This window comes from Erythrolamprus reginae, chromosome 2 (genome assembly GCF_031021105.1).
Source record: "Erythrolamprus reginae isolate rEryReg1 chromosome 2, rEryReg1.hap1, whole genome shotgun sequence".
Classification (NCBI taxonomy): Eukaryota; Metazoa; Chordata; class Lepidosauria; order Squamata; family Dipsadidae; genus Erythrolamprus; species Erythrolamprus reginae.
In genome coordinates this window covers 43,664,997-43,691,222 of record NC_091951.1, presented here as the reverse complement: position 1 = coordinate 43,691,222, position 26,226 = coordinate 43,664,997, and the positions used below count along the sequence as shown (strand labels likewise).

At 43.8% G+C, this 26,226-nt stretch overlaps 1 protein-coding gene across 3 annotated transcripts in view; it reads right to left on the bottom strand.

Moving 5' to 3' along the window:
• Positions 1 to 653: 653 nt before the first annotated feature.
• The window catches only part of LOC139160303 (histone-lysine N-methyltransferase SETD5-like), an 89,131-nt gene continuing 63,558 nt past the window's right edge, over positions 654 to 26,226 (bottom strand). For 2 of the 3 annotated variants that reach the window (XM_070738027.1, XM_070738029.1), the window contains 8 exons: positions 23,985 to 24,114; positions 20,410 to 20,660; positions 14,056 to 14,112; positions 11,062 to 11,502; positions 10,464 to 10,741; positions 7,169 to 7,302; positions 4,752 to 4,837; positions 654 to 3,010 (listed from right to left, as the gene is read on the bottom strand). In XM_070738027.1, the coding sequence (XP_070594128.1) occupies positions 2,417 to 3,010; positions 4,752 to 4,837; positions 7,169 to 7,302; positions 10,464 to 10,741; positions 11,062 to 11,502; positions 14,056 to 14,112; positions 20,410 to 20,660; positions 23,985 to 24,114 (1,971 nt within the window). In that variant the 3' untranslated portion in view covers positions 654 to 2,416. The remainder of the gene's footprint in view (positions 3,011 to 4,751; positions 4,838 to 7,168; positions 7,303 to 10,463; positions 10,742 to 11,061; positions 11,503 to 14,055; positions 14,113 to 20,409; positions 20,661 to 23,984; positions 24,115 to 26,226) is intronic. The other variant, XM_070738028.1, reaches the window with a different exon arrangement.

Sequence of the window (26,226 nt, the reverse complement as noted above, 5' to 3'; positions counted from 1 at the left end):
CTTCCATTGGGCCCAGTAAACCTGTTTTTCACCCTTCCAGGCATCAGAGGCTTCCCTAGAGCTTGGGGAAAGTGAAAATGCCCTCCCGGAGCCTTCGCGTGAGGCGAAAACCAGCTGGCTGACACACACGTGAGCTGGACCTAAGCTAGGGAAAAAGTTCGTGTGCCGGCAGATATGGCTCCACGTGCCACCAATGGCACACGGCGGCATACACTGGCATGCGAACCATTGCCCTAGCTCAGCTCCAAAATGCATGTGTGCGCTAGTCAGCTGATTTTTGGCTCGCACAGAGGCTCTGGGAGGGCGTTTTTGGCTTCCGGAGAGCTCCCGGAGGGTTGGAGTGGGCATTTTTACCCTCCCCTGGCTTCAGGGAAGTCTTTGGAGTCTGAGGAGGGCGAAACACAAGCCCATTGGCCCCATCAGAAGTTGGGAAACATGCCATTTCCGGCCTCCAGAGGGCCTCTGGGGGGGCGGGGGGAGCAGGCATTGGATTATGGGTGTGGGCACTCACGCATGCGTGATAGCGCATACGCGCACACACTTTCAGCATCCGAAGAAAAAAATGTTCACCATCACTGCCCTAGGGAGTTCGGCCTCATAGAAATACAATTAAATAAAATAAGTAGATAAATAAATATTCCAAGTGGTGGGGGTTTTTTTCCAAGTTAAGTATTTTATTATCAAAATTATTACATCTCTTGTGAAAGTTCAAATATTACAGCACAGTGTACAACTCCACTTGAGGGTAGCACTGCAGCCCCCCTGCGCTCCCGACTTCCCGGTGAACTCCTGCCCTTTCCCAGCGCCCTGAATCGGGGCGGTGCTTCATTATCTCTGCCTGACTGACGGTCTCCAGACGGATCCTTGCAATGCTGAGAGGACGCTCGACAACATGATGAGGGGAGGGGGGGCCATGGTTTTTTTTTTTTAAAAAAGAGAGGACGCTGCAAAGCCCAGTGAAGCTGATACACCCCCTTTTTTTAATACAGTATATAAAACACCCACATTCTGGGTGACGGGTTCCATTTCCCCCAACACGCTCACAGCCAGATACTTAATTTTTTTTAAAAAGAGGAAAGGTTTTTCTTGTTTCTTCTCCACTTTTGATTTTTTTTTTAAAGTCTCCCCTAAATTGAATGAACACCTGATTTTCAATGAGTTGAGAAATCTGTAAGAGCCCTAATTAAAAATACAAATGGCAAACAACTCCCCCCCCCCCCCCAAAAAAAATTATAATATTTTTTCGCTTCTGAGAAAGGAGGGAAGGACGAGCTCGCAGCGTCGTCTTGTCCAAGAGGGGAGGAAAAAGGTCCGTGGCAGCACTGAGGATGGGGGGGTGGGGAGGGGCGTTAGACCTGCCTGATTTATTTGCTAACCTACTATGGTTATAACTGAATATAAAATTAGATAAATAAAAACACACGCTTGAGAGAGTAAACAAGTGAGAAAAGCTGGCAACGGTATGGAATTGGGACAGCGCCACCAGTGGGGCTGGAAGCGCCGTTGGACCTCAGAGAGGTGGTAGCAGGAGCCTCTTCGCAAACGCACAAGGACACGCGTGACAAAAGAGCAGCCCTGTCGCCCGACCCAGAAGACGGGGCGTTTTCCTTCTCTCACCGTCATCCACAGACTAAAGCAATCAAACCACAGAACAACTTGTCACACGAAGCTGTTCCCTGTGACGAACCACCGTTTTTCACGCGGCAACCATGCTTCGATGTTGAGAACGGATTTGCCCAAGGCTCCGGTTCTTTGGAGCGACCTTTAGCGCTGCGGCAACACTGGCTTGTGCATCCAAGTCTTCACTCACGCACGCGGACTCACACTTGAACGCACACACACGCACACACACTCTACCACCAGCCCTATCCCATGAGTCTCTGCCCAGAGCCTGGGAGACAATAAATGCTCTTTGCTTACGATTGGAATGATCAGAATGGACTACACCACCCACCCTCCCCAGCCCAGAACATTCTGGGAACCCAACTCTGCAGAGAACACTTTGGGAATTTTTTATTTCTTTTTCTTAAAAAAAAAAAAGGAATAGCCCCGCCCGCCCCCAAATCACCCTTCCCTAATGTTCTGATTTGCACGGTTTCTTAATTCAAGCTTACCTACCTGCCCAGGTGGACTACAAAGCTAAGGGCACAGGCAAGAGACAGAGGCCACGCCACTCAGCACCACTGGCTTTCTCTACAATGTACCCGGGCATCGTGGCCATGCTTTGCTACAGGCTCTGCCACCGCCATTGCCGCCACTTCCTCCTGGTTTCGGAGCCCAGAGGGGGTGGCTGGCGGTGCTTTCGCTTGCTCGTACGTCCTGAAGCCCCGGCGGCCTCTGGCCCCCCCTTTGCCGTTCCAGCATCCTTCCTTTCCAAGCTACTGCTGGAAGGAACAATAGGCAATTCTGTCCTGCCCTATGAAAGGCCCGTCTGAGTCTTGACGCCTGACCCCGGAAGTGGCTGCAGTCTGTACGGGTGAATGCTGCTTCCTCCCCCTCGGTGAGAGTAGTGCTGCGGGTTGGAAAGTGCTGCTGTGGCGGCGGCGGCTCTGGAGCTCTGGTAGAGAGCAGGTTGCCCGGAAGCGGCAGGATTGATAGTCCGTAAGTCCGACTGAGAGGGCCGAGAGGAAGAAGGAGTGCAGCTGGCAGTTCCCAGGCAGGGATGCGACCCTGATTCAGAGGACGGCAAGCAGTCCGCAACTGTCAAATGGGCGGGGCTAGGGGCTGCCGTAGGGGTGGCGGGACAGTTCTTCTTCAAGACTCCATTGCCAGAATGGTGCTGGTTGCTGTAATAGCCGGAGGTCCCTGCAAACGGAGCCGTTGAGTCCGTGGAGCCCGACGGGGTGGAGGACACGGAGGGTTCCGAAGAGCCGAGGGAGGGAAGGTGCCCAGGTCTCTGGGAATGAGGCCGGTGGCTGTATCCAGGGGACGGGACCGGATGTCCTCGGTAGGGTGAAGGGCTCTGGAGAAGAGTCTGAGATTCTGTACGTGGACTGTCAGACTGCAAGAGCTGGGAGGGAAAAAACCAAAAGAGAAAAATATGATATTTGGCTGTAGCTCAACTACCTCCACACTCCTCTTAAAGAAAGTTGTTTGGATCAAGGAACTCCAAACTTTTTGAACCAGAACGTACATCTGGAATCCAGCATCACAAAACTATCTGCGAGACCGCCTTCTGCCGCACGAACCCCAGCGACCGGTTAGGTCCCACCGAGTTGGCCTTCTCCGGGTCCCGTCGACTAAACAATGTCGTCTGGCGGGACCTAGGGGAAGAGCCTTCTCTGTGGTGGCTCTGACCCTCTGGAACCACCTCCCCCCAGAGATCAGGATTGCCCCCACCCTCCTTGCCTTTCATAAACTTGTTAAAACCCACCTCTGCCGTCAGGCATGGGGGAATTGAAACATCTCCCCCTTGCCCATGTAGGTTTTGTGTATGATTCGATTGTGTGTTGTTTTTTATATATTGGGGTTTCTTTTTTTTTTTTGACTTTTCAATCTAAAACTGTAACCTAGATTTTTAAATATTGGATTTGTTGCTATTTATTGTTCTTCACCATTGTTGTGAGCCGCCCCGAGTCTGCGGAGAGGGGCGGCATATAAATCCAATAAATCTAATCTAATATTATTACTATTATTACTATTACTATTACTATTACTATTATTATTATTATTATTAATTAGATTTGTATGCCGCCCCTCTCCGGAGACTCGGAGCGGCTTATAACAACAATCTATCTTTGAGCAGAAACAGGAAAAGCTTTTGATGTGTCCACCAACCTCTAATTTACGTTTTAGTTCTCAATATGTTCCAAACAGCCATTTGTTAAGGTAGTCCTTGACTTATAACCACCTTTTATTTGTTAAGTGAGATTCCCCCGCCCACCATTTTACAACTTTTCTTGCCACAGCTGTTAAGTGAATCACTGCATTTGGTTAGTTAGTAACCCGGTTATTAAGTGAATCTGGGCTTTCCCATTGCCTTGTCAAAAGGTTGCAAAAGGTGATCACATGACCTTAGGATATAGCAATGGTCTTAAGTATGAGCCTGTTGCCATGCCTCTGAATTTTGATCACATGATCATGGGCATCCTTCAAAAGTTGTAACTGTGAAAAACGGTCCTAAAGTCACTTTTTTCAATCTTTGAAAGGTCACTAAATGAACTCCGGAACCGCCTGCTACCGCACGAATCCCAGCGACTGATAAGGTCCCACAGAGTTGGCCTTCTCCAGGTCCTGTCGACTAAACAATGTCGTTTGGCGGGCCCCAGGGGAAGAGCCTTCTCTGTGGCGGCCCCGGCCCTCTGGAACCAACTCCCCCCGGAGATTAGAACTGCTCCCATCCTCCCTGTCTTTCGTAAACTACTCAAGACTCACTTATGCCGCCAGGCATGGGGGAGTTGAGATATTCCTTCCCCCATGGCCATTACAAGTTATGCATGGTATGTTTGTTTGTGTGTATGTTTGGTTTTATAATAGGGGTTTTTATTTGTTTTATTATTGGATTGCTGTTTTTTATCATTGTTGTTAGCCGCCCCGAGTCTGCGGAAAGGGGCGGCATACAAATCCAATAAATAAATAAATAAATAAACTGTTGTAAGCTGGGGACTATCTATCATTTGTATTCTTCTAAAACAAATTTCAAATGCATTTAAAAGACTAGGAGAGGCTGGGTCCCTTGTGGAAAACCTGGGAGATTGATGAAATTGCTACGGGAAGAGACTGAAGTACCCAAATGTTACTGTTTCTCATACCTGGTAGCTGTATCGGGAAGGACTGTAAACAGCTGGCCCCTTAAAGGAAGAACTGGACGATTCTGACAAGTCCCCTTCTACAGCATCTAGAGAACCAACCAGAGATATAAGGGTAAGGAGGGCACATTCTTTTCTGGATCAGGCACGAAAGGCACTTTCCCTCAGAAAAGGCATGAGTTGAATGAAAGAATAAACTGAAAGATCCTCCATCACTCATTCATCTTGCATGCCACTGCAATCATTCAGACGCTTGACAATTTACAAAAATATATATATATAATTGTTGTGGTTGGCTCTGGCCCAGCTCCTGCCCCAGGGAATGGGGAGGTGGATGCAGGGGAAACTTCAACATGTCACAGGCCTGTGTTATTGCCGACAGAGTCAGTTCAGAGTTTAGTTTCCTCGGACTAAGAAGAAGGTGGGAGTGACTCAGAAGAGGGGGGCTTGGCACACAGCCCAGGCAGTCAATCTCCATTATCTTCCATTGATTCGGATGATGACATTTTGGACCCACGCAAGCGCAGAAGAGACCAAATAAGGACATATTACAGGAGATAAGGGAGGCCACCTGTGGTTGGGTGGGGCTCCAGTAATTAGGGCTGCTGCTATAAATAGCAGCATGTGGGTTTGGCCATGGTGGAAGAGTATCTGATCACAGTTCGTCAGGAATCCTGTGTTGCTGGTTTCTGGACTTTGTTTGTTGATTTTTCACACCTTTGAAAACAAAGCAGAGCAACCTGTGTGTGTGTGTGTCTCACTTCCTTGGAAGAAGAAGGGGTGTGAAGTTTATTCACAGCTGCTAGCTAAGTACTTAATGACTGCTTAAAGAAACTGGTACAGACTACCCGGTTGTTTTGGGAAGAGTGCTCTTTGCAATACAAAAAGAGTGCTTAGTTTATTTTGACTTTTGGGATAAAGAACATTGTTTTGAATTTTCAAACGTGTGTGTGTCTGAAATTTGTACCCTTGAATTTTCGGGAGGCTCCTACCAGAGAGCCCAGCAGAACAATAATAATGCAGTGAAAGCATTTGTGGTAAAAAAAAAACCCCTGCCTGAATTAAACCAAATTAATAAAACATCAAAGCAAATATTAACTTTAAAAAAAAAAAAGAAATAAGGTGAAAAAATGTTTCTGTGAGGAAATATAACCTCAAGAAACTTTTCCTGTCAGGAAATGTAACCTCCAGTCCTTTTCCTCATGGACTCAGGGTGGCTTACAAGAATAAAATATAAACAAAGATAAAATAGTACAACAATTAAAAAGTTAAGAAAAGTTAAAAACCATGTATAAAACCAATCAGTCATCCCTCATTCACACTACTGGCCGCAGGAAAGACTATTGTAGGCCCCAGGCCTGCTGGCATGGATGTCATGAGAACAATGAGATTCTTATAGATCAGGGGGGTGTCAAACTGGCGGCCCACGGGCCAGATGTGCCGCGTGCAGGCCACGCCCACCACAGCTCTGTAAAGGGGGGGGGAAACATTGTGATATGTCACATGACGGCAGCGTGATGTGGCAAGCTTGACACCCATGTTTGCCAGCCAAAAAGGCTGAATCAGATAGTGACAGGATTGGAGATGACCAAGCTATGTCCGTCCAGTCTGAGGACTGAGTCGTGACTGGGGATACCAGGCAAGGCGGAGCCCCAAATTAAAAATTAACAGACTTCAAGTCCTCAGCTGATTGGACGTGGTCAACCCATCCTGGATGATAGCTCCACCCACAATGGAGAATGGGAAGATACACAACAACTTCCTTTGGCCTGCTCTGTTAACAGAAAGAAAGGGAATAACTACTGGAAGAGTAATAGCTCCAGAGCAGTTCATAACAATGGAAACAACCCGCAACTCATTTTGTGTTTCTGTTCCCATGACCACACTTTAAAGGTGGAACATGGGTGTGGGGGGTGTGTAGAAAGATACACCCTTCATTCAAAATGGTGACAATGTTGATTGGGTTAGGATTAGGGCTTTTTAAACCCTCTTTTCAAACTAGGATTTGTAAGATGCATGCTCCTTATTTAAGTGACTGTGACCTGCTACTGTGTGGGAACAAGTGGTTACTTCCTGCCAGCCCTGTGATTTCCTTATGGTCCCTTTATACTTATGATAACAATGGGAAATAGGAAACAATGGGTGAAAAACATTGTTTCACCTTTGATTGGTGAAACAATGTTTTCCACCAAAGGATGAGTTTGCAGACCGTATCTTTCAAGTAAGAAACATTGTGCAGAAAATTTACAGCTAGCTGTGTAGCATCCTTAAAAAACTAGTCGCCTTTAAGTGGGTTACACATTTCATGCGGACGTGGTTCCACATAGAATAGTGACTCCACAAGTAAAGTCCTAATGTATTTTCGGATTTCCAAGTTGATTCATTCTCAGGGCTCCTTTCTGATATACGTCCTCACTTACCTACTTCTCTCTCCCCTACGCTATCTCGAGAAGGCGAGGGTTCTCCTCTCTGACATATTTTTGCACTGCTACGTAAAACCTTCTCCAAAATGCCACGTCCTTCTCGAAGTCGCTCAACAGAAGTGGGCACCATCCTTTAACACGAGACGAGAGAGAACATGAAAAAAAAAAAAAAGAGTGAATGTGGGAATTTCAAGTTTTTTGTGCAAATAAACTCTTACTAAGTTTACAGTAATTTTAAGGCTTGTAAAAAGAGCAAATTTCATGTTGTTTACTGAAAACATTCAATTCTAAGGTGGGATCAGGTACCTACATATACTTTCACACGCAGGTGATGCCACGTTGTTGGCTGAAGACACCAATGATTTGCAATAAATATTAGACCTGCTGCCAAACACAATGAGGACTATGGATCTCAAAACCAACGCATTCAAGAAGAATGGATTGAGAGAAGGGGGGCTTGCGAAAGTCATAGAAACATAGAAACATAGAAGCCTGATGGCAGAAAAAGACCTCATGGTCCATCTAGTCTGCCCTTATACTATTTTCTGTATTTTATCTTAGGATGGATATATGTTTATCCCAGGCATGTTTAAATTCAGCTACTGTGGATTTATCTACCATGTCTGCTGGAAGTTTGTTCCAAGGATCTACTACTCTTTCAATAAAATAATATTTTCTCATGTTGCTTTTGATCTTTCCCCCAACTAACTTCAGATTGCGTCCCCTTGTTCTTGTGTTCACTTTCCTATTAAAAACACTTCCCTCCTGGACCTTATTTAACCCTTTAATATATTTAAATGTTTCGATCATGTCCCCCCTTTTCCTTATGTCCTCCAGACTATACAGATTGAGTTCATTAAGTCTTTCCTGATACGTTTTATGCTTAAGACCTTCCACCATTCTTGTAGCCCGTCTTTGGACCCGTTCAATTTTGTCAATATCTTTTTGTAGGTGAGGTCTCCAGAACTGAACACAGTATTCCAAATGTGGTCTCACCAGCATTCTATATAGCGGGATCACAATCTCCCTCTTCCTGCTTGTTATACCTCTAGCTATGCAGCCAAGCATCCTACTTGCTTTCCGTACCGCCTGACTGCACTGTTCACCCATTTTGAGACTGTCAGAAATCACTACCCCTAAATCCTTTTCTTCTGAAGTATTTGCTAACACAGAACTGCCAATACAATACTCAGATTGAGGATTCCTTTTCCCCAAGTGCATTATTTTACATTTGGAAACATTAAACTGCAGTTTCCATTGCTTTGACCATTTATCTAGTAAAGCTAAATCATTTACCATATTACATATTGGATGAAATGGATGGGATTCTCAAAAAAGGGAGTGTATGAAGCACCACATGGGTTTGGTGCAAGAAGAGAATGGTAGGCAGAGGCACAATGAATGGTGTGGTAAAAAACAAAACTGATTACTATAGTTTTTCAAACTATAAGATGCACTGGTGAATAAGATGCACCAAGATTTCAAAGAGGTAAGCAAGGAAAAAAGTTGGCAAACAACTGCAGCATCTTGGGACCACGCGATTGCCATTTGTGACCTCTGCAGCTGGATTTTCAACAGGGAGACTCAACGCAGAAGCCGGCATAAAAGTTGCTTAACATGACCCACGGCTTAACTCACTTCCAGCCGCAGCCATTACGTGAATCACAGGTGCTTTATGACCTGTGTTGGCTCACGTAATGGCTGCGACTGGAAGTGAGTTAAGTCAGTCATGGGACTTTTCGCTATATGGGTCAACCCTGAAACTGACTAGACGGTGGTCATCTTTCTATTCTAGTGAGGGTTTTCTTCTTCTTCTTCTTCTTCTTCTTCTTCTTCTTCTTCTTCTTCTTCTTCTTCTTCTTCTTCTTCTTCTTCTTCTTCTTCTTCTTCTTCTTCTTCTTCTTCTAAGCTTCACTGCTGACCCAGACAGGAGATGAGGGGGAGGGAGGGAGGGGTGTAGAGATAGCTGGGGTGCCATAACCAAAACAACGTTCTTTGACCCTGGGAACCAAGGCCATATGGGCAGGTGGTTTGGGAGGTGAAGACTGGAGTCATCCAACGTCTGGACTGTATGCTGATTCTACCATGTGACTGATGCCTTGGGTGTGTGTGTGTGTTAGTTCAGAGGTGTGTTAGTTGGAACCCTGACATTATGACCGGGTCACTTGGCGGAGGAATTACTAATCCCAATTGCAATCAGTAAGTGAGGACTATTCCGGATAGCTGTATTTTTCTTCCTTTTATCTCATGGACCAGGATCTTTGACCCCATATTTAATTGCTTCCTTTCAACACTTTGCACAATGTTGCTTAACCTTATTGGATATGTGGGTACCTCGTAACTATTTATCTGAACCAAGCTCTGGTTTGCCTTCAGTGAGGCAGTTCACTGCTACTTCTAGTTTTCTGGATTAGATAGGTTGTGAAGGCCGGTTCCCAGCCACAGAAATCTACCCCACCAGTACCACCCTCCCCATTTGTGCTCAATAGGCCACTCTGGTTCCATAGGGCAACTCCTCTTGTGAGGGGAAGAAGAGCAGGAAGGGTGGTTCTTGCCAGGAACCCCATTAGCTGCATCCCTGCTGTAGAATTTCTGCAGAGTGACGCATTCGTTACTGGAAAGCCAATCTGGCCCTTGTGCTGCCCGTAAAATGCTTAGCATTGAGGGATTCTTCCCCAGGCTACAGTAATGTAACATTAGCAGCCCTGGAGGTAATCACTTGGCCAATAATGTCAGCCACGATGGACAAGATTGTCCTGCTGTATTGCACAGAGGGATTTCTAGATGGAGGATGGGAATTGCATAGGTTTTCTTCTAAAGACTGGGTAATTGAGTCTCAGCAGAAGGGCAGCATGGTAATCAAATGAATAGATAGATAGATTAGATAGATAGATAGATAGATAGATAGATAGATAGATAGATAGATAGATATAGATAGATAGATTAGATAGATAGATAGAAATGATAGATAGATAGATAGAGATTAGATAGATTAGATAGATAGATAGATAGATAGATAGAAATGATAGATAGATAGATAGAGATTAGATAGATAGATTAGATAGATTAGATAGATTAGATAGATAGATAGATAGATAGATAGATAGATAGATAGATAGATAGATAGTTAGATAGATAGATACAGATATAGATAGATGGATGGATGGACGGACGGACAGAGATAGATAGATAGATAGAAATGATAGATAGATAGATAGATATGGATGGATGGATGGACGGATAGATAAGAGATAGAAATGATAGATAGATAGATAAGATAGATCTCGCTTACCACCTACTGCTGATGCTCTCGTGCGATTTGCAGTGACTACTCGTCGCTCTCGGCTCTGGGGGGCTCACTTCCTCTAGATGAGACAGGGAGGAGTGTGAGGGGGAGAAGCCATGTTGTGGAGACGACAGGGTGTGACTCCCGGAGCTTGGCGCAGCCCCAACGTCCATTTCTGGCCCAGAGCTGCTGCTACTCAGTCGATTAGATGTCACTGCGCATCTGGCAGGGTCCCCGCCCTCCTTGGCATCTTGCTTTCGTTTGCGGTACTCCAGCAGGGACACCTAGGAGGGAAACACGGTTATCAGCCTAGCTGGTGCCGAGTTTCAGTAACTTAAGGATGATGCAATTGACTGTTTTGCACTGCAAATACTACAAATGCCTTAGAAGTAAATTTGGAATTAGCTTAGCAGCTGAGTTTTGCTCAGATTTTTAAAAACAACAACAACAACCCTATTTCAAGCCCACAATCCCTTCAATGCTCCTTCGCTTACTCTTTTCTTTAAGGAATGAACATTTCTGCTCCACACTCACCTTTTTCCTCCCCTTATTTCCCTCCCACTCTCTCTCTCTCCCCCTCTCTCATGCACGCACTCTCACTCACCTTTTTCCTCTGGGGAGGGTTCTGGGGGGCCGGTCTGATTCCTTCACAATGGGCCACCGAGCCACGTCCCGCTTCTTTAAGCATCACCTGCTCGTGTCTGCCGAAGTATCCCTCTGCAGGAGAACTGCAGCTGCCCATATCTGGATTCATAAGCTTCCCGTCGGCCATCTGGGGAGACTCTCTTAACAATCCATCGGCCCGGGGCATCGCGTTCAAAGGGGAAAAGGCATACATTAAATTAAACTCTGTCCGAAAAGCTTGGTCAGAGTTTCTGAGAGGAGTCTGGGTTTCCATGCTCTTTGCCAGGAAGGTGGCCTCCGAGGGCTGGGATGCTGCGTCAGGATGTCCCACGGCGAGTAACGAAGTTCTCTCCAGGCAGTTGTTAGCGCCAGCGTCCAAGAATCCCGCCTTTGGCGTCTCCAGGTCTGTCCTGAGGCAGAGCTACAGTAGCCAGCAAGAGGGCACGGGAGGGCAGGAAGGGAGATCGAACAGGGTGGAGAACCAGGGAAAAAGGGACACAGAGAGAGAAAAGAAGAGAGGTTGCTATGAAATATTTCCCCCATTGGCAGAAACAGCACACGCTACTTCCCCATTGCTTGCTCTCTCTCTCTTTCTGCTCTATTTAGCTTCTTCACCTGTCCTTCTACCTGAACGGTCCTTTTTTGTGTGTTCCTCTAGGCAGCAGATTTATGCACAATCTCCCTCCCCACCCGGGATGAAAATGTCAATGCCCCCTCCCCCCAAAATTGCCTTGGTTTATTTATTTATTTATTTATTTATTGCAAGGTCACCCATTTCACATATAACATCACAACCATTTCAATAAAAGGGGAAGAATCAAACACAAATTTCAAGGCAAGCAACTGCGCCACGCACCAGGTGTTCTGATCAACCCACTAATTTACGGTACGACTATGGCAATCATGCAGCACGTAAAGCACACCTTTTTCTCACACCACATCATTCAGGAATCTCAACACAAGAGACGGACAAGAGCGGGTGGTAGAGTACAAGATGATGGAATCCTGGGGGGGTTCTCTACGTAAAGAATGTTAGCCTGTCACAATGATAAGATTCCTTTACCGGAATCCTCCCTTAATATCTGTAGAATGGTTTTAACTAGCGTTCGAATCAAAAGAGATGCTACTTTTGCATCCTGTACTCCCCCCCCCCCCCGTGGCTTTCAAGCCCCATCTCGATCCAAGCTGTTATAAAAGGTCTCTAGGGTACCGCAGAAGAATCAAGATATGCAGGCCTCAGTGTTTCTCAACCTTGGCGAATTTAAAGATTGGTGGACTTCAACTCCCAGAATCCCTCAGCCAACATGGCTGGCTAGGTAACTTTGGAAGTCCACACAGCTTAAAGGGGCCAAAATTGAGAAGCATTGTTCATTTTACTATTTAAATTTAGAAAAAAAAAATATTTGAATTAATCTCTCCAATCTAAAGCCATGCAGAATTAGTGGGGTACATTATCATTATCTTTAACCCATTTAGTCTTTTAGTAGCAAACCTCCGGCAGACGTGGTTGGTAAATCCACAGTAACTGGATTTAAACATGCCTGGGATAAACATATATCCATCCTAAGATAAAATACAGAAAATAGTATAAGGGCAGACTAGATGGACCATGAGGTCTTTTTATGCCGTCAGGCTTCTATGTTTCTATGTCTCAGGAACAGCAGGCATCATAAAGGTACCAAGGCCTGCTGGCTAGTGTCCTGCTTATCATTGGTATATTACTACATCTCTTCTAGAGGTGTAGGCCATTTATCAGGATCTACCTCTAGTTTTCCCTTAACAACCCCCCCCCTCGCTTGCCGTTTTGCTACGTTTTCACAGAGCCCTTTCATCCCAATGCTTTGTTTGCAGGCTGCCAAACTTCAAATGTCGGCCTTCCCTCAGCTAAGAGCCTCCCTTGTGGGAGGCTTAAGTTCTTTATGCAACTTGGCCTGCCTGCATTTATACTGGGATCTATCACGGTTGAAGAGGTGTGGGAACTGAGAATTTGCTCAGAAGTGGCATTTTTCTAAGCATGGCTCAACAAGCTTCTGCTGGCTATGGGTAAAGCCACCGTTTTGGTTTGAAATAAAGGTAGACAAACACAAAGACCACATAGGATATCCGGGTAGGTTACAAAAATGAGAACACCATACAACAACCACAGCAAAAAAATTGGCAATTTCTAGAATACAGACAGGCAGAGCGAAATGCCATCTTAAACAGCTTATTCTTTAAGCAGAAATATTAAGGCTAACCCCTTTAAGAGGCTTTCCTAGTCTGCTGGCCAGCTCAGGTATCTTAAGTGTTAGGAATTTAGAAGGCAGCCTTGAAAGCTTCATAAACACTGTCTTAAGCATCTGACCATAGAAAGATCCTTTTGATCTTTATATTACATTACTTAAGCGTTCGTTTTATGACTGAAACTGACATAGTTTAATACTAGGCAGTGAAGTGGAGTTTAATCATACAGGTTGATATGAACCTACACTAAAACAACCCTCCCACCCACCCACCCGGCATCTGCAATAGCGAATCAAACTAATTATCCCTTTGAATTCTATTATGTTTTTATCTCAGATCCCTCAAAATCTAATGAAGACTTCCTTTGTGTTCCCTAAAAATGGCATTACTAATTTGTATCTCGAAGAATTTGGACCTGGGGGTAGAGCAGGGGCAGAATAATCTTTTGTTGTAATTAAACAAGGAGAATAAGGGGCTGATTTGAGCTTACGCCATTTTTGTTCAATTTTCCCCCCTCTCTGCTTCAGGATGGATGGACTAGCGTGTATATCTTATGTCCCCCTGTTTTCTACCCAACCAGAACTTCAAAGAAAGCGGACTTCCTCTCTTCCTCCCCATCGTTTTCCTTCTTCTCGTGAAGCTTCCTCCCACCCACCCCCAGCCCCCCTCCCTCCGAGACACACATTTGCTCAACACACAAACCCAAGCGCACGCACTCTCCCGCCTCCAATTGAGATGGTGTGATAACTACCTCGGGCGACAGGGATTCGGGCCTATGCGCAGGGGTACTCTCAGGGGAGGATACGTTCTAGGAGGGAAAAGCATCTTGTTATTCATCTAGTTTTACAAGTCAAGAGGCAAAATAAAATGAAGTGAGAAAACAAACAAAACCCCAAACGACAACCTCCCTGCACAGAGGTTAGCCACAGCTATTCTGGAGCGAAAAGAAAAGGAAAAAAAGGAAAAAAAACACTCCTGGGCAAGTCCTCAGCAGTTGGGGACGATGGGGGGGACGGGACTACAAACATTACACAGACTTTAGGATAAGAGTTATCACATCTCATGATAGGCCCAAGTCAAAGGACCACATAGAAATCAGGATATTGTCTGGGTTTTGGTTTTTTGTTATAAATTAACATTATGTCTAGACCTCAGAAAGTCAGCTTGGACTAGCATAGGACACCCTTGAGTGACAAAGTCCCAAACAAACCCCGACTTATACACAGTGGAGTCAGAACTCACTCCACATAAGAGTCTTGCTGTCAGGGAGGGACTGAGTAGGGGAGCTTTTGCTGGATTTGAGTCAAAGGGCTCCTAAAAGAGGAAGCTTAGAACATGGAAATGTTTCGTGGAGCTCAGAAACTGGTATTGGGAGACAAACCTCCTGACACTGAAGGCAAGGGAGAGCATTCGTCGACTAGTGAAGTAATATGTAGGAATGATGTTACTTCTCCTACGGGCAGCCACAGTAGACATGAAGTTAGCATATTTACTTCACAGTGATGGACAAGATAGACATGATGTCTAAGAGAGGTTTCAGGGGGCAATGCTGCTGCATTAAAGCTTCCTTCGTAGAAGCATTCAGTTATTTAGATGTATACAGGGGTTGGGGATATTCTTTCTAGTACGAATTGTATGCTGTGGGGGAGTGAGGCTATCCTCAATATCTGCTGTCAGTCATGAAAATTAGGGCACAAAATTAGGACACTCAACCCTAATCTTCACTTTATGCTTTTGTGTGAATCTTCATCTTATGACCCAACCTATTTCATAGGACTTGGGGGGTGGAGGGGAGGTGTTTAAAATTGAAGGCTGGAATACAGGTAGTCCTCAACTCACAACAGTTCACTTAGTGACTGTGAAGTTTCAAGGGCACCAAATAAAGTGACATGGCCAATTTTCATACTTATGAACACTGCAGCACCCCCATAATCACATAATTTACATATGGATGCTTGACCCTAAATAACTCGACCCTAAATTGATGATGGTTACCATGTCCTGGGGTCATGTGATCCCCCTTTGCAACCTTCTGATTAGCAAAGTCAAAGCCAAATTCACTTAAAACATGTGACTAATTTAACAACTGCACTATTCGCTTAACAAACATGGCAAGAAAAGTCATCAAAGGGCTCTTAACAAATTTCCCCCTTAGCCACATAAATGTGGGGCTCAATTGTGATCGTAAGTTGAGGACTACCTGTACTATCTATGTTGACTTGAACTTCTATAGGAAAGTCAGAAAAAAGTAGTGAAATAATTAAAAATATAAAATCTGAGAATAGGGGTAAAACAGCAAAATGTTAAGCTGTGTAAGCTGTTAAATTACATTACAAGAGATCTTGTTTTCACTTTCTTTACTTCAAGTATATCCCAAATGTTATTAGAGTAATTTAATTCAAATATGGGGGCCCAGGAATTCATTATGTTAGAAAAGAGATTTCACACTGTAGGATTACAACAACTGATTTATCCCTAAGCATAGTTTCCAGGACTGTACAAATGATATACACAATATAACATATGGGAAGATCTGCTTAAGATGACCTCACACTGGCTCTAGGCTAGTTTGGAAATTTATTTCACAACTAGATAAAATAAGGGATCAGGCAAACACTTAACTAATAGTATACATTCTGATGATAAAATCTTAACTATTGTCATGTTTTAATATACAGTATGGCATTTTCTTCAACAGTAGTACAGTGATACCTCTACCTACAAACGCCTCTACTTACAAACTTTTCTAGATAAGAACCGGGTGTTGAAGATTTTTTTGCCTCTTCCCAAGAACCATTTTCCGCTTACAAACCCGTGTCTCTGAAACTATAACCGGAAAAGGCAGGGAGAAGCCTCCGTGGGGCCTCTCTAGGAATCTCCTGGGAGGAAACAGGGCCGGAAAAGGCAGAGAGAAGCCTCTGTGGAGCCTCTCCAGGAATCTCCTGGGTGAAAACAGGGCCAGAAAAGGCAGGGAGAAGCCTCCGTGGGGCCTCTCTAGGAATCTCCTGGGGGGAAACAGGGCCGGAAAAGGCAGAGAGAAGCCTCTGTGGAGCCTCTCCAGGAATCTCCTGGGTGAAAACAGGGCCAGAAAAGGCAGAGAGAAGCCTCTGTGGGGCCTCTCTACGAATCTCTGGGGAGGAAACAGGGCCGGAAAAGGCAGGGAGAAGCCTCTGTGGAGCCTCTCTAGGAATCTCCTGGGAGGAAACAGGGCCTCCACCCTCCCTGTGTTATCCCCAATCACACACTTTGTTTTTACATTGATTCATATGAGAAAAATTGCTTCTTCTTACAAACTTTTCTACTTAAGAACTTGGTCACGGAACGAATTAAGTTCGTAAGTAGAGGTACCACTGTATATGTTAAATTAAATGTGACACTAGCTATAAAACTAGCTTGTTTCCTCAAAGTATGTTAGCTGATTTTTGTGCAGTCACTGCATTTTGTGCTTGTTTTGTATAGTTGATGTTTTTGGCCTGGTTTAATAGCTATTTGAATTTCTTCAATGCTTTGGGGCAGACTAATAATGTTTTACTCAATGTTTATTTTAAATTACATCCATACGTATTTGTTTTAATTTACACTGGTCATATTTATAAACTCGTGTGCTGCCTGTATTTCTAGGCAGCATTTTGGAGATCTACAGTTTAAGGATTGAACAGTCTTGAAAAGGCAGCAGAGAACAGTTTAAATGAAATAAAATGCCACAATAAGCAGAATAAATAGCAAAGCTTCAATACAGAAAATGTAGATGGGAGAAGTTTAATGCACCCCAGATATTTCTTACAAAAATATGGGATGGGAGGACAAAAGACTCACTGATACACAGTAAAAAGCAGTAATTTTGCTTCTGCTAAAGATGAAAAGCTTTGTAAATTGACTAAGACTGATTCTGACAAATTCTCCTCCGGTGCCAATTTCAAATTAGAAACATTTCAAATTGGGAGCACAAACTGCCTCAACATACACCTCATCTATAATTTCTTCACATCCTCTCATGTCAATAGCTATAAGACTGGCGGAGTAAAGAGGTCTGAGTGAAATGTGAAACTACGTATGGAACTACCACAACAGCACATTTATTTTTAAAAATGAAACAAATATGCTTAAGAGCGTAACTCCTAAACTCATTTTAAAAGAAAGAGTTCTTAAGTATTTCTTTGGGAGCAGTTTTGTGGTTTTCTTCCACACATGAAAATAAGTTTTGAAAATATCTGAAAAATACAGAATGAAATGTGAGAATGCAGAGGTTGAAGAAGAAATGGGGACCCCTGCTGTCTTCTGGGTAACACTAAGAGAATAAACCACAAAGAACTAGTTAAAAACTGCCAATTCTGGAAAATAAAGGAGAATACAGTGGTACCTCTACTTAAGAACTTAATTCTTAAGTATCCCAGCGGCCGTATCCCAGTATCCCACGAATCCCAGCGGCCGATAAGGTCCCACAGAGTTGGCCTTCTCCAGGTCCCGTCGACCAAACAATGTCGTTTGGCGGGCCCCAGGGGAAGAGCCTTCTCTGTGGTGGCCCCGGCCCTCTGGAACCAACTCCCCCAGAGATTAGAACGGCCCCCACCCTCCTTGTCTTTCGCAAATTACTTAAGACCCACCTTTGTCGCCAGGCATGGGGGAGTTAAGTTATCCTTTCCCCCTAGGCTGTTACAAGTTATGCATGGTATGTTTGTGTGTATGTTTGGTTTTTTATAATAAGGGTTTTTTAGTTGTTTTTATTAATTGGATTGTTCACATTGTTTTACCACTGTTGTTAGCCGCCCTGAGTCTGCGGAGAGGAGCGGCATACAAATCCAATAAATAATAATAATAATAATAATAATAATAATAATAATAATAATAATAATTCGTTCCCTGAGCAGGTTCTTAAGTAGAAAAGTTTGTAAGTAGAAGCAATTTTTCCCATAGGAATCAATGTAAAAGCAAATAATGTGTGCAAACCCATTAGGAAAGAAATAAAAGCTTGGAATTTGGGTGGGAGGAGGAGGAAGAAGAGGAGGAGGACAGTCGCTGTCGAAGGAAGAAGGGGAGGGGAATCAAAAAAATCCAAAACTTTAAGGCTTTAAAAAAAAAAGAGGGACTCTGAGGCTGCGAGGAGGAACACGTGCCTTCCATACACCCGGCGTGAGGCTGCCTCCCATACACTGCGGAAGAGAGAGAAACCCAGGGGGAATGGCAGGAAACTGGCCGGGCCTTCATGCCGCTCTCAAATTTCCTAGGAAATTTTTCTGGGCTCGAGTTCTTAAGTAGAAAATGGTTTTTAAGAAGAGGCAAAAAAAATCTTGAACACCCGGTTCCTATCTAGAAAAGTTCTTAAGTAGAGGCATTCTTAGGTAGAGGTACCACTGTTTTAGTAGCTCAGCATCTGTGGCACTTTCTTGCAGATGTTTCATTACCCAAACTAGGTAACATCAATGCAATAATATCACTAGCTGGGTTTGGATATTGAAATGTCTGGGAGAAAACAAGCAAGCTCAGAGAACACTAAGGACCCCTCAATTCTAAAAAAAATAAGGGTTTTTTGCAATTTAAATATAACAAATAAGATTATGAAGTCATGTAGTTGTTTTAATGGGGTTGGGTTTTTAAAAAAAATAATTGCAGAGAAGTCAAACCCATCCCTAAGTGAGCAGCTGAAGCTGGATCATAAGCTATGCTAGCATCTATAAAAAACAAGGGTCAAAACATCTGAATCTTCAGTGAGGACTGAGTCAGCAATCTAGAGCAGTGTTTCCCAACCGTGGCAACTTGAACATATCTGGACTTCAGCTCCCAGAATTCCCCAGCCAGCATTTGCTGGCTGGGGAATTCTGGGAGTTGAAGTCCAAATATCTTCAAGTTGCCAAGAAAAACTCTAGTCCCTACACTACGATTGAGTTTTTAAGACTGAGCTATTGGGGGTAGCTAAGGGGCGGAGCTAATTATTCTAATTTAACTCAGTCCCTAACCAATCAGGCTGAACTCTCCGCAGCAGTGCATTGGAGAACCACATCTTACAATGCTGAAATTTCAAATCCGCCTCACACAACAGATGGGGCATAACCATGGGAGACTTGAGAATGAACACATTGAATTTTGGGTTATTCTGTTAAGAAACCTACAAAACTACTAAATCTTCCATGTTCACATCGTGTCTTAAAATCTTAAAAGTTTCCAAAAGGTTTGAAAAACAGAAGCAAATATGAAGTGGATGGTTATCTAATGACACAGTCTAATGCAGACGGCACAACATGGGCTCAATTGCTGGTTTGCTAGGCAATGCACATGGGAGAGGATAAAGGATTCTCTGAACTTGACAATATGTCTGAAAAGCACCAAGAGAAGGAGGGAGAAAAGAGTTTGAGCAGCTCTTATGAGAGGAAGCACTAAGACCAGTGACTCTGATATACATAGCAATAAGGGAACAGATAATTCACCCTATTAGTACAAGCAGTCCTCGACTTATAACCATTCAAAAGTTGTAACACACTGAAAAAGTGACTTTTGATGGTTTCCACCCATAGGACCACTGAGTCTTCGGAGAGGGGCAGCATACACAAATCTAATTAATAATAATAATAATAATAATAATAATAATAATAATAATAATAATAATAATAATATCCCCAGTCAGGTGTCCAAACTTCAAACGCTTGTCAACTGGCATATATTTTTTGCAGTCGCAGCGTCCCAAAGCCATGTGATCCTCCTTTTGCGACCGACTGAACAAGCAACATCAATAGGGGAAGCCAGATTCGTTTAACAACTCTGTTATTACAAAGTCATCCAGTGAGCTTCCGGGAATTCTAATATGGCTTCATCCAGTGTTTCCCAACCTTGGCAACTTGAAGATATTTGGCAGCGATTCACTTATGGGCTGCAGCAAGGGAGTTTGTAAAGTGGGGCAAAGCTCACTTAACCGTCTTGCTCAGCAGTGGAAATTTGGGGCTCAGTTGTGGTGGTGAAGTCGAGGACTACCCGTATCTAATAAAACCCAGAAGGTTCTCGCCATCCGTACGCCTCTTGTGTTAACTGTTCTTCTTCCAAATAATTTTGATGCACGTTCTCCTAAGTTTTTCAAAGCAGAGTGGCTTCCCACCGGCCTTCTAGCTCGGCTTACCTCAAACTGTAGTGGAGTATTGCAGCGACTAGCAGCCAAGGAAGGGATTGGGGAGAAGATCACACCGCAGCCGCTGCGACTCTCCTCCTCTGGCACAGACGAGGAGGACGTGGTGAGGTGTGGGCTCAGCGAATCTGGAACCAGGGAGTCGGGAAGCGGAGGAGTGACCGGAGACAGCGGCCGCAACAATTTAGTGACGCTCTGCTCCATCAGGTAGCGAGACTTCCACTTCTTCAGAGGGCTCAATACGTCTGAAATTCAACATACGATCTAGATGACGTCCTCCTATTATAAAGCCCTCATCTGTGCTCAACATTTAATCCCTCTACACGTACCCCGTGGCATTTTACAATTTGGCTCCTGCCACTTTAACAATCACTCAAAGCTAATGCAAAAGTTGAAACCAGGGACAATGTTCAAAAAAGAAGAACAATCCCAGGACTCAATGGATGTTTTCAGGAATGAAAAAAGCACTCAACTGGAAAACAGTCAAATTCAGGCCCTTCAGTAGTTTTTAAAAAAAGAAAAAGCAAACAACTCCAAATGATTTGTTTTTTGAGACTAATTCAGCAACAGGAACCTTGTCGCAATTCAAAGCTGTAGTCAAGACGGAAATACCTTTATACAAAACCAGGCTCGGCCCTATTCCTTACAAATTCATATTCATTTTCTTCACCTTCTGAGATGGAGCTCAGCTGATGGAAAAACTGTCCTGGACGTATACATCAAGGCTGAACCAGGAGCTAACCACCAACCTAACACCATGCTTTTAGCAGCCTATTCGTTTATTCGATTAGGCTCATATCCTACTTTCCCATCTCCAATTTTCCTCACAACCAACATCACATAAAGAGAATGGACTGAAAGTGACTGACTGATAGATTGACTGACTGACTGAGCCAAAGTCATCCAGTGAGCATCCGAGGATTCTAATATGGCTTAATCCAGTGTTTCCCAACCTTGGCAACTTGAAGATATTTGGACATAGAAACATAGAAGACTGACGGCAGAAAAAGACCTCATGGTCCATCTAGTCTGCCCTTATACTATTTCCTGTATTTTATCTTAGGATGGATATATGTTTATCCCAGGCATGTTTAAATTCAGTTACTGTGGATTTAGCAACCACGTCTGCTGGAAGTTTGTTCCAAGCATCTACTACTCTTTCAGTGAAATAATATTTCGTCACGTTGCTTTTGATCTTTCCCCCAACTAACTTCAAATTGTGTCCCCTTGCTCATGTGTTCCCTTTCCTATTAAAAACACTTCCCTCCTGAACCTTATTTAACCCTTTAACATATTTAAATGTTTCGATCATGTCCCTTTTCCTTCTGTCCTCCAGGCTATACAGATTGAGTTCATTAAGTCTTTCCTGATATGTTTTATGCTTAAGACCTTCCACCATTCTTGTAGCCCGTCTTTGGACCCGTTCAATTCAAAGCGAATGCTGGCTGGGGAATTCTGGGAGTTGAAGTCCAGATCTCTTCAAGTTGCCAAGGTTGGGAAACACTGGCTTAATCAATAAAGCATTACAGTGAAATTCTTCCACAGCTGAGAGTATGCTGGACCTTAGAATTCCCTGATCCTAAACGAAAATCTCATCCACCATATAAGCAATGGCTTCCCTGCACGTCCTCCATTACTCTTCTACAGGTAAGTTCCTGGTACCGACAACCGGGCTTCATTGTTGCACTCTTTTCAGCTCCCAATTAATTTGAACTTTCCTCAGGATTTCCCCCCCCCCTGTCAATCCCAACCCCAGACTCCACTCAATGAGCTCTTAAATTTCATTATCTCCTATAATAGTACTACAGTACTATTTTTGGGATAAGGGAAACCACTTCTTGAGGACAAAAAGACTTAAAGGTCCCAGCCTTTTTCAATGGAGGCTGTTTTCCTTGGCACCCAACGTATCTAAACTTTCACAACAGACCCAAACCTTTCATATAACTCCATATACATCCAGAAACATTTTTTGGACTTAAAAAAAAACAACTCACAGCATTCTGTCCTTATACGATCTCTAAAGAAAATTGATAAAAATCCACGCAATCGGCCCTGATTTCCATCGCTGGATTATTTACAACACTTTGCCAGCTGTGCAAGCAAGCTGTCTACAGGCTCCTGGGCTGCCAATATGGGAATTCCAATTTCTCCCTGTTGCAACGAGACTTGTTAACTCCCCACTGGCTGAAACACACAACGAAACAGGATTGTTCCATTGCTCTCAGGTTTGTCTTTCTACTGGTGGTGGGGGGCAAAAAAATTGGTTCTCATCCTCCACAATTCAAACTCTTGTTCAACAGAGGCCCCTAGATACCTATGAATGCAAAGAAAGACGTTAACTACTAAGACGTCTTCTGTGGAATAGCTCCCCAGCCAAGTCTCATTAGTTCCTATTTCGCTAACTGCTGCAAGTACTTTGAGATGTTCCTCTCTCTCGAGATGCTGCCTTTCAGTCTACAAACAATCTTCTCTAAACAATCGTTCACCCAGCTTTCTTTCATTCTTGGGTCACAAAATCTCCTCGTGGTTACACATAAGCTGCTCTTCTCAACTATGCACCAACACACTAGAATATAATATAAATCTGAGTTGGGACAAAAGACAAATATTTGTTGAGGGTTTTTTTTTTTAATGCCACCAGACAACTGCAGCGGGTCTCTTAGAAACCACTCCAAATTCACACAAATCTTTTAGATCCCGAGAAAACCGTCTGGATTTTCCTTTTGCTCTCACTCACTCAACATTGCAAATTTGCCCAAGAACTGGTGCTTTGTCTACTTTAGATGGCTCTAACCTTTGTGTAACACACAGTTATCTGTAAACTGCCTAGGGCCTCGTCTGACGTCCTTGGAAAACTGATCCCTGACTTGGGTAGTTCGCCACCCTCTTCCTCTGCAAAGACAGATGTAAAGTTACTATTTTTAAAACTCAGCTTTTTGCTTCGCTCACAGATGTAGCAAGGTAGCTGCTCTGCTGCAGAGCGGCTGCTCTGTAACCAGGTGCCCACTGGTTAATCAATTATCTCCCTAGAAAGCGTTAGGAGAAAAGCATTAAGCATCAAACTCTTTGACTTTTCTTTCATGCAGTACACTTTCTGTTATGAGTGCCCATCTCTTGGTCTTGATGGGAGAAAGGGGGCCCTTTTACGCATTAAAATGTATTCATCTCACCCAAGGCAACCGCCCAGCAAGAGGAAAAAGATGCCACCTTGCACAGGTTTCCCACCTGTCTTTACGGCAGCAGCTTAACCGGTCAACTAAGAAATGCAGAGCTGCCCACGATCGTGTAGGGCAGGATTTAAGCAATTGGGCTTTTAACACTCCTAAACTCTCCCTTGTTACAAAATCTGCATGTCTTATCTATATTATTATTATTATTAACCTACAATTGTGGCAAGGTGTGGTTTTTTTTGAAGTACATGGCGGCCATGTCTGAATAGCTGTAGGACTCTCTCTTTATAAAAGGTGGTTTTAAACTTTTTTTTTAAAAAAAATCACTGTTTGGGACTTAACTCCCAATAGTTTTCCTCCTCGTTAATGTTTCAATGGTGAGAAGAATTCACAACCAACCTGTATTTTCTGTGCAAATGCCAGAAACGCTACTAGTCTCGTTGCTTTGGTATAGACACTGGGGTTTGTTCTCCTGGGAAGCAGGTGACGTCTGAGTCATTCCTTCTTCCAGAGCCTGCTTTATCCAGCGCTGTGAAAGGGAAAAAAAGAAAGGGGAAAAAAACATACCCCTACTGAATGCATAGTCTTTCTGAAATTTTCAGCACATGGTCTTAATTCTACTGGTAGCATCCACTGACACCTTATCCCAAAGATAAGTTAAACGTTTAAGTGACATCTCATTTTGTACAGCTTCTCTTTCTCTCTCCACATTTATGTACAGTGATCCCTCGATTATCGCGAGGGTTCCGTTCCAAGACCCCTCGCGATAATCGATTTTTCGCGATGTAGGGTTGCGGAAGTAAAAACACCATCTGCGCATGCGTGCCCTTTTTCCATGGCCGCGCATGCGCAGATGGTGGAGTTTGCGTGGGCGGCGGGGAAACCCCGATCTTCGTCTGCTCGCTGCTGCTGCGGCCGCCCAGCAGCTGATCTGCTCAGCGGCAGCAGCGAGGAGCCGAATCGGGCTTTCCCCTTTGCGTGGGTGGCGGGGAAACCCCGATCTTCGTCTGCTCGCTGCTGCTGCGGCCGCCCAGCAGCTGATCTGCTCGGCAGCGCAGCAGCAGCGAGCAAACGAAGATCGGGGTTTTCCCGCCGCCCACGCAAAGGGGAAACCCCGGCTCCTTGCTGATGCCCCCGCTCGCCCGCCCGCTCGCCCGCCGCCCACCGCCCGCCAGCAAGAGGGGGAGAGATAGAGAAAGAGAGAGAAGGAAAGAAAGAGATGAGAGAGGGAGGAAGAGAGTGTGAGAGAGGAAGAAGCAAGATAGAGAAAGAGAGAGAGAAAGAAAGATGAGAAAGGAAGGAAGAGAGTGACGTCATCGGGTGGGAAAAATCGCGATATAGCGTTTCGCGAAGATCGAGATCGTGAAAATCGAGGGATCACTGTACTTAGAATATTCATTTGACTTGGCAAATTCTGGACAAGGAATTAAAAACAACGAGGAAAGTAGCAATAGCTTTAGTGTAGGGGAATCCAACTACATGGAGTTGAATATGGAAAAATAATCAGCGCAGACCTAGATCTACTGCTCCACAAATACAAAGCAAGTGACATTTCATATTTATTAATGCTTTTCTAGACACATTTTTTAAAAAATGAAGAGACTTTTAATCAATGGCATTACCAGTTTGTGCTAATGTGTTGTATGACCAAATTTTTAAAAAACCACACTGCTACATTGAAAGTCTCAAGGTTGCAAAACCAGAACCACAACTTTCTCGTTTTAATGAAGCATATGTTTATTTTAAACCTGTCTCTCTCAACTTAGGGACCACATAAATGCACTGGAATTTAAAGAGTCAAAATTCCCAAAAGGATTTGGAGTGCAGATTGGAAAAGGCTATTCTAAACTAAAAACAATAAACACAAAGAAACTTACTGGTTCATGCCCTAAATCAATGAGCTATTTAGTAACCAATTTCATATGGAAATTTGAATTTAATTCAGCAGAGGTAACTAATCTTTTTATGTCAGATTTCATACAAGCCAAGAGAGCTGTTTACCATTCAATTATGTAAGCTAGAATGCAGCATGGAACATACAGGGGAACAGGGAGAAAGTATGTAAATCATATTGGTTCATGTGTATTCTTAAGTGTGATATGAGAGAGATTGTCTTTTTTTTTAAAAGTAAATAAACGATTGACATTTATCTTTAGAAAGTTTGAAAATCCATGGAAGGGAATGTGTAACTTTTGGGTCAATGTACAGAAGTTATCAGTGTTCCCTCTATGTTTTTTTGGGGGTGGGCGGAAAAGTATAGTGTCTGAGCGGCAGTCCCTTTGGGACTGGGCGGCACAGAAATAATACATGAATGAATGAATGAATGAATGAACGAACGAACGAACGAACGAACGAACAAACAAACAAACAAACAAACAAACAAACAAACAAAAAACCCACCCTGTTTTGCCTCAGAGAATTTCAAAATAAAATACTGTACTGTGTGCCTATAACAGTGAGCTCATAATAGGGCAACTCTATCAATATCAAAATGCCACTTAAATAGTTGAGCTAGTTTCAAACTAGATTTTGATTTTCTTTCTCTCTTCCTTACTCCCATTCTTTTTCTTTCTCTTTTCCTTCCTCTCTTTTTTCTATCTGTTTCTCTCTCTTCCTCTCTCTCTCCTTCCCTCTCACTCTT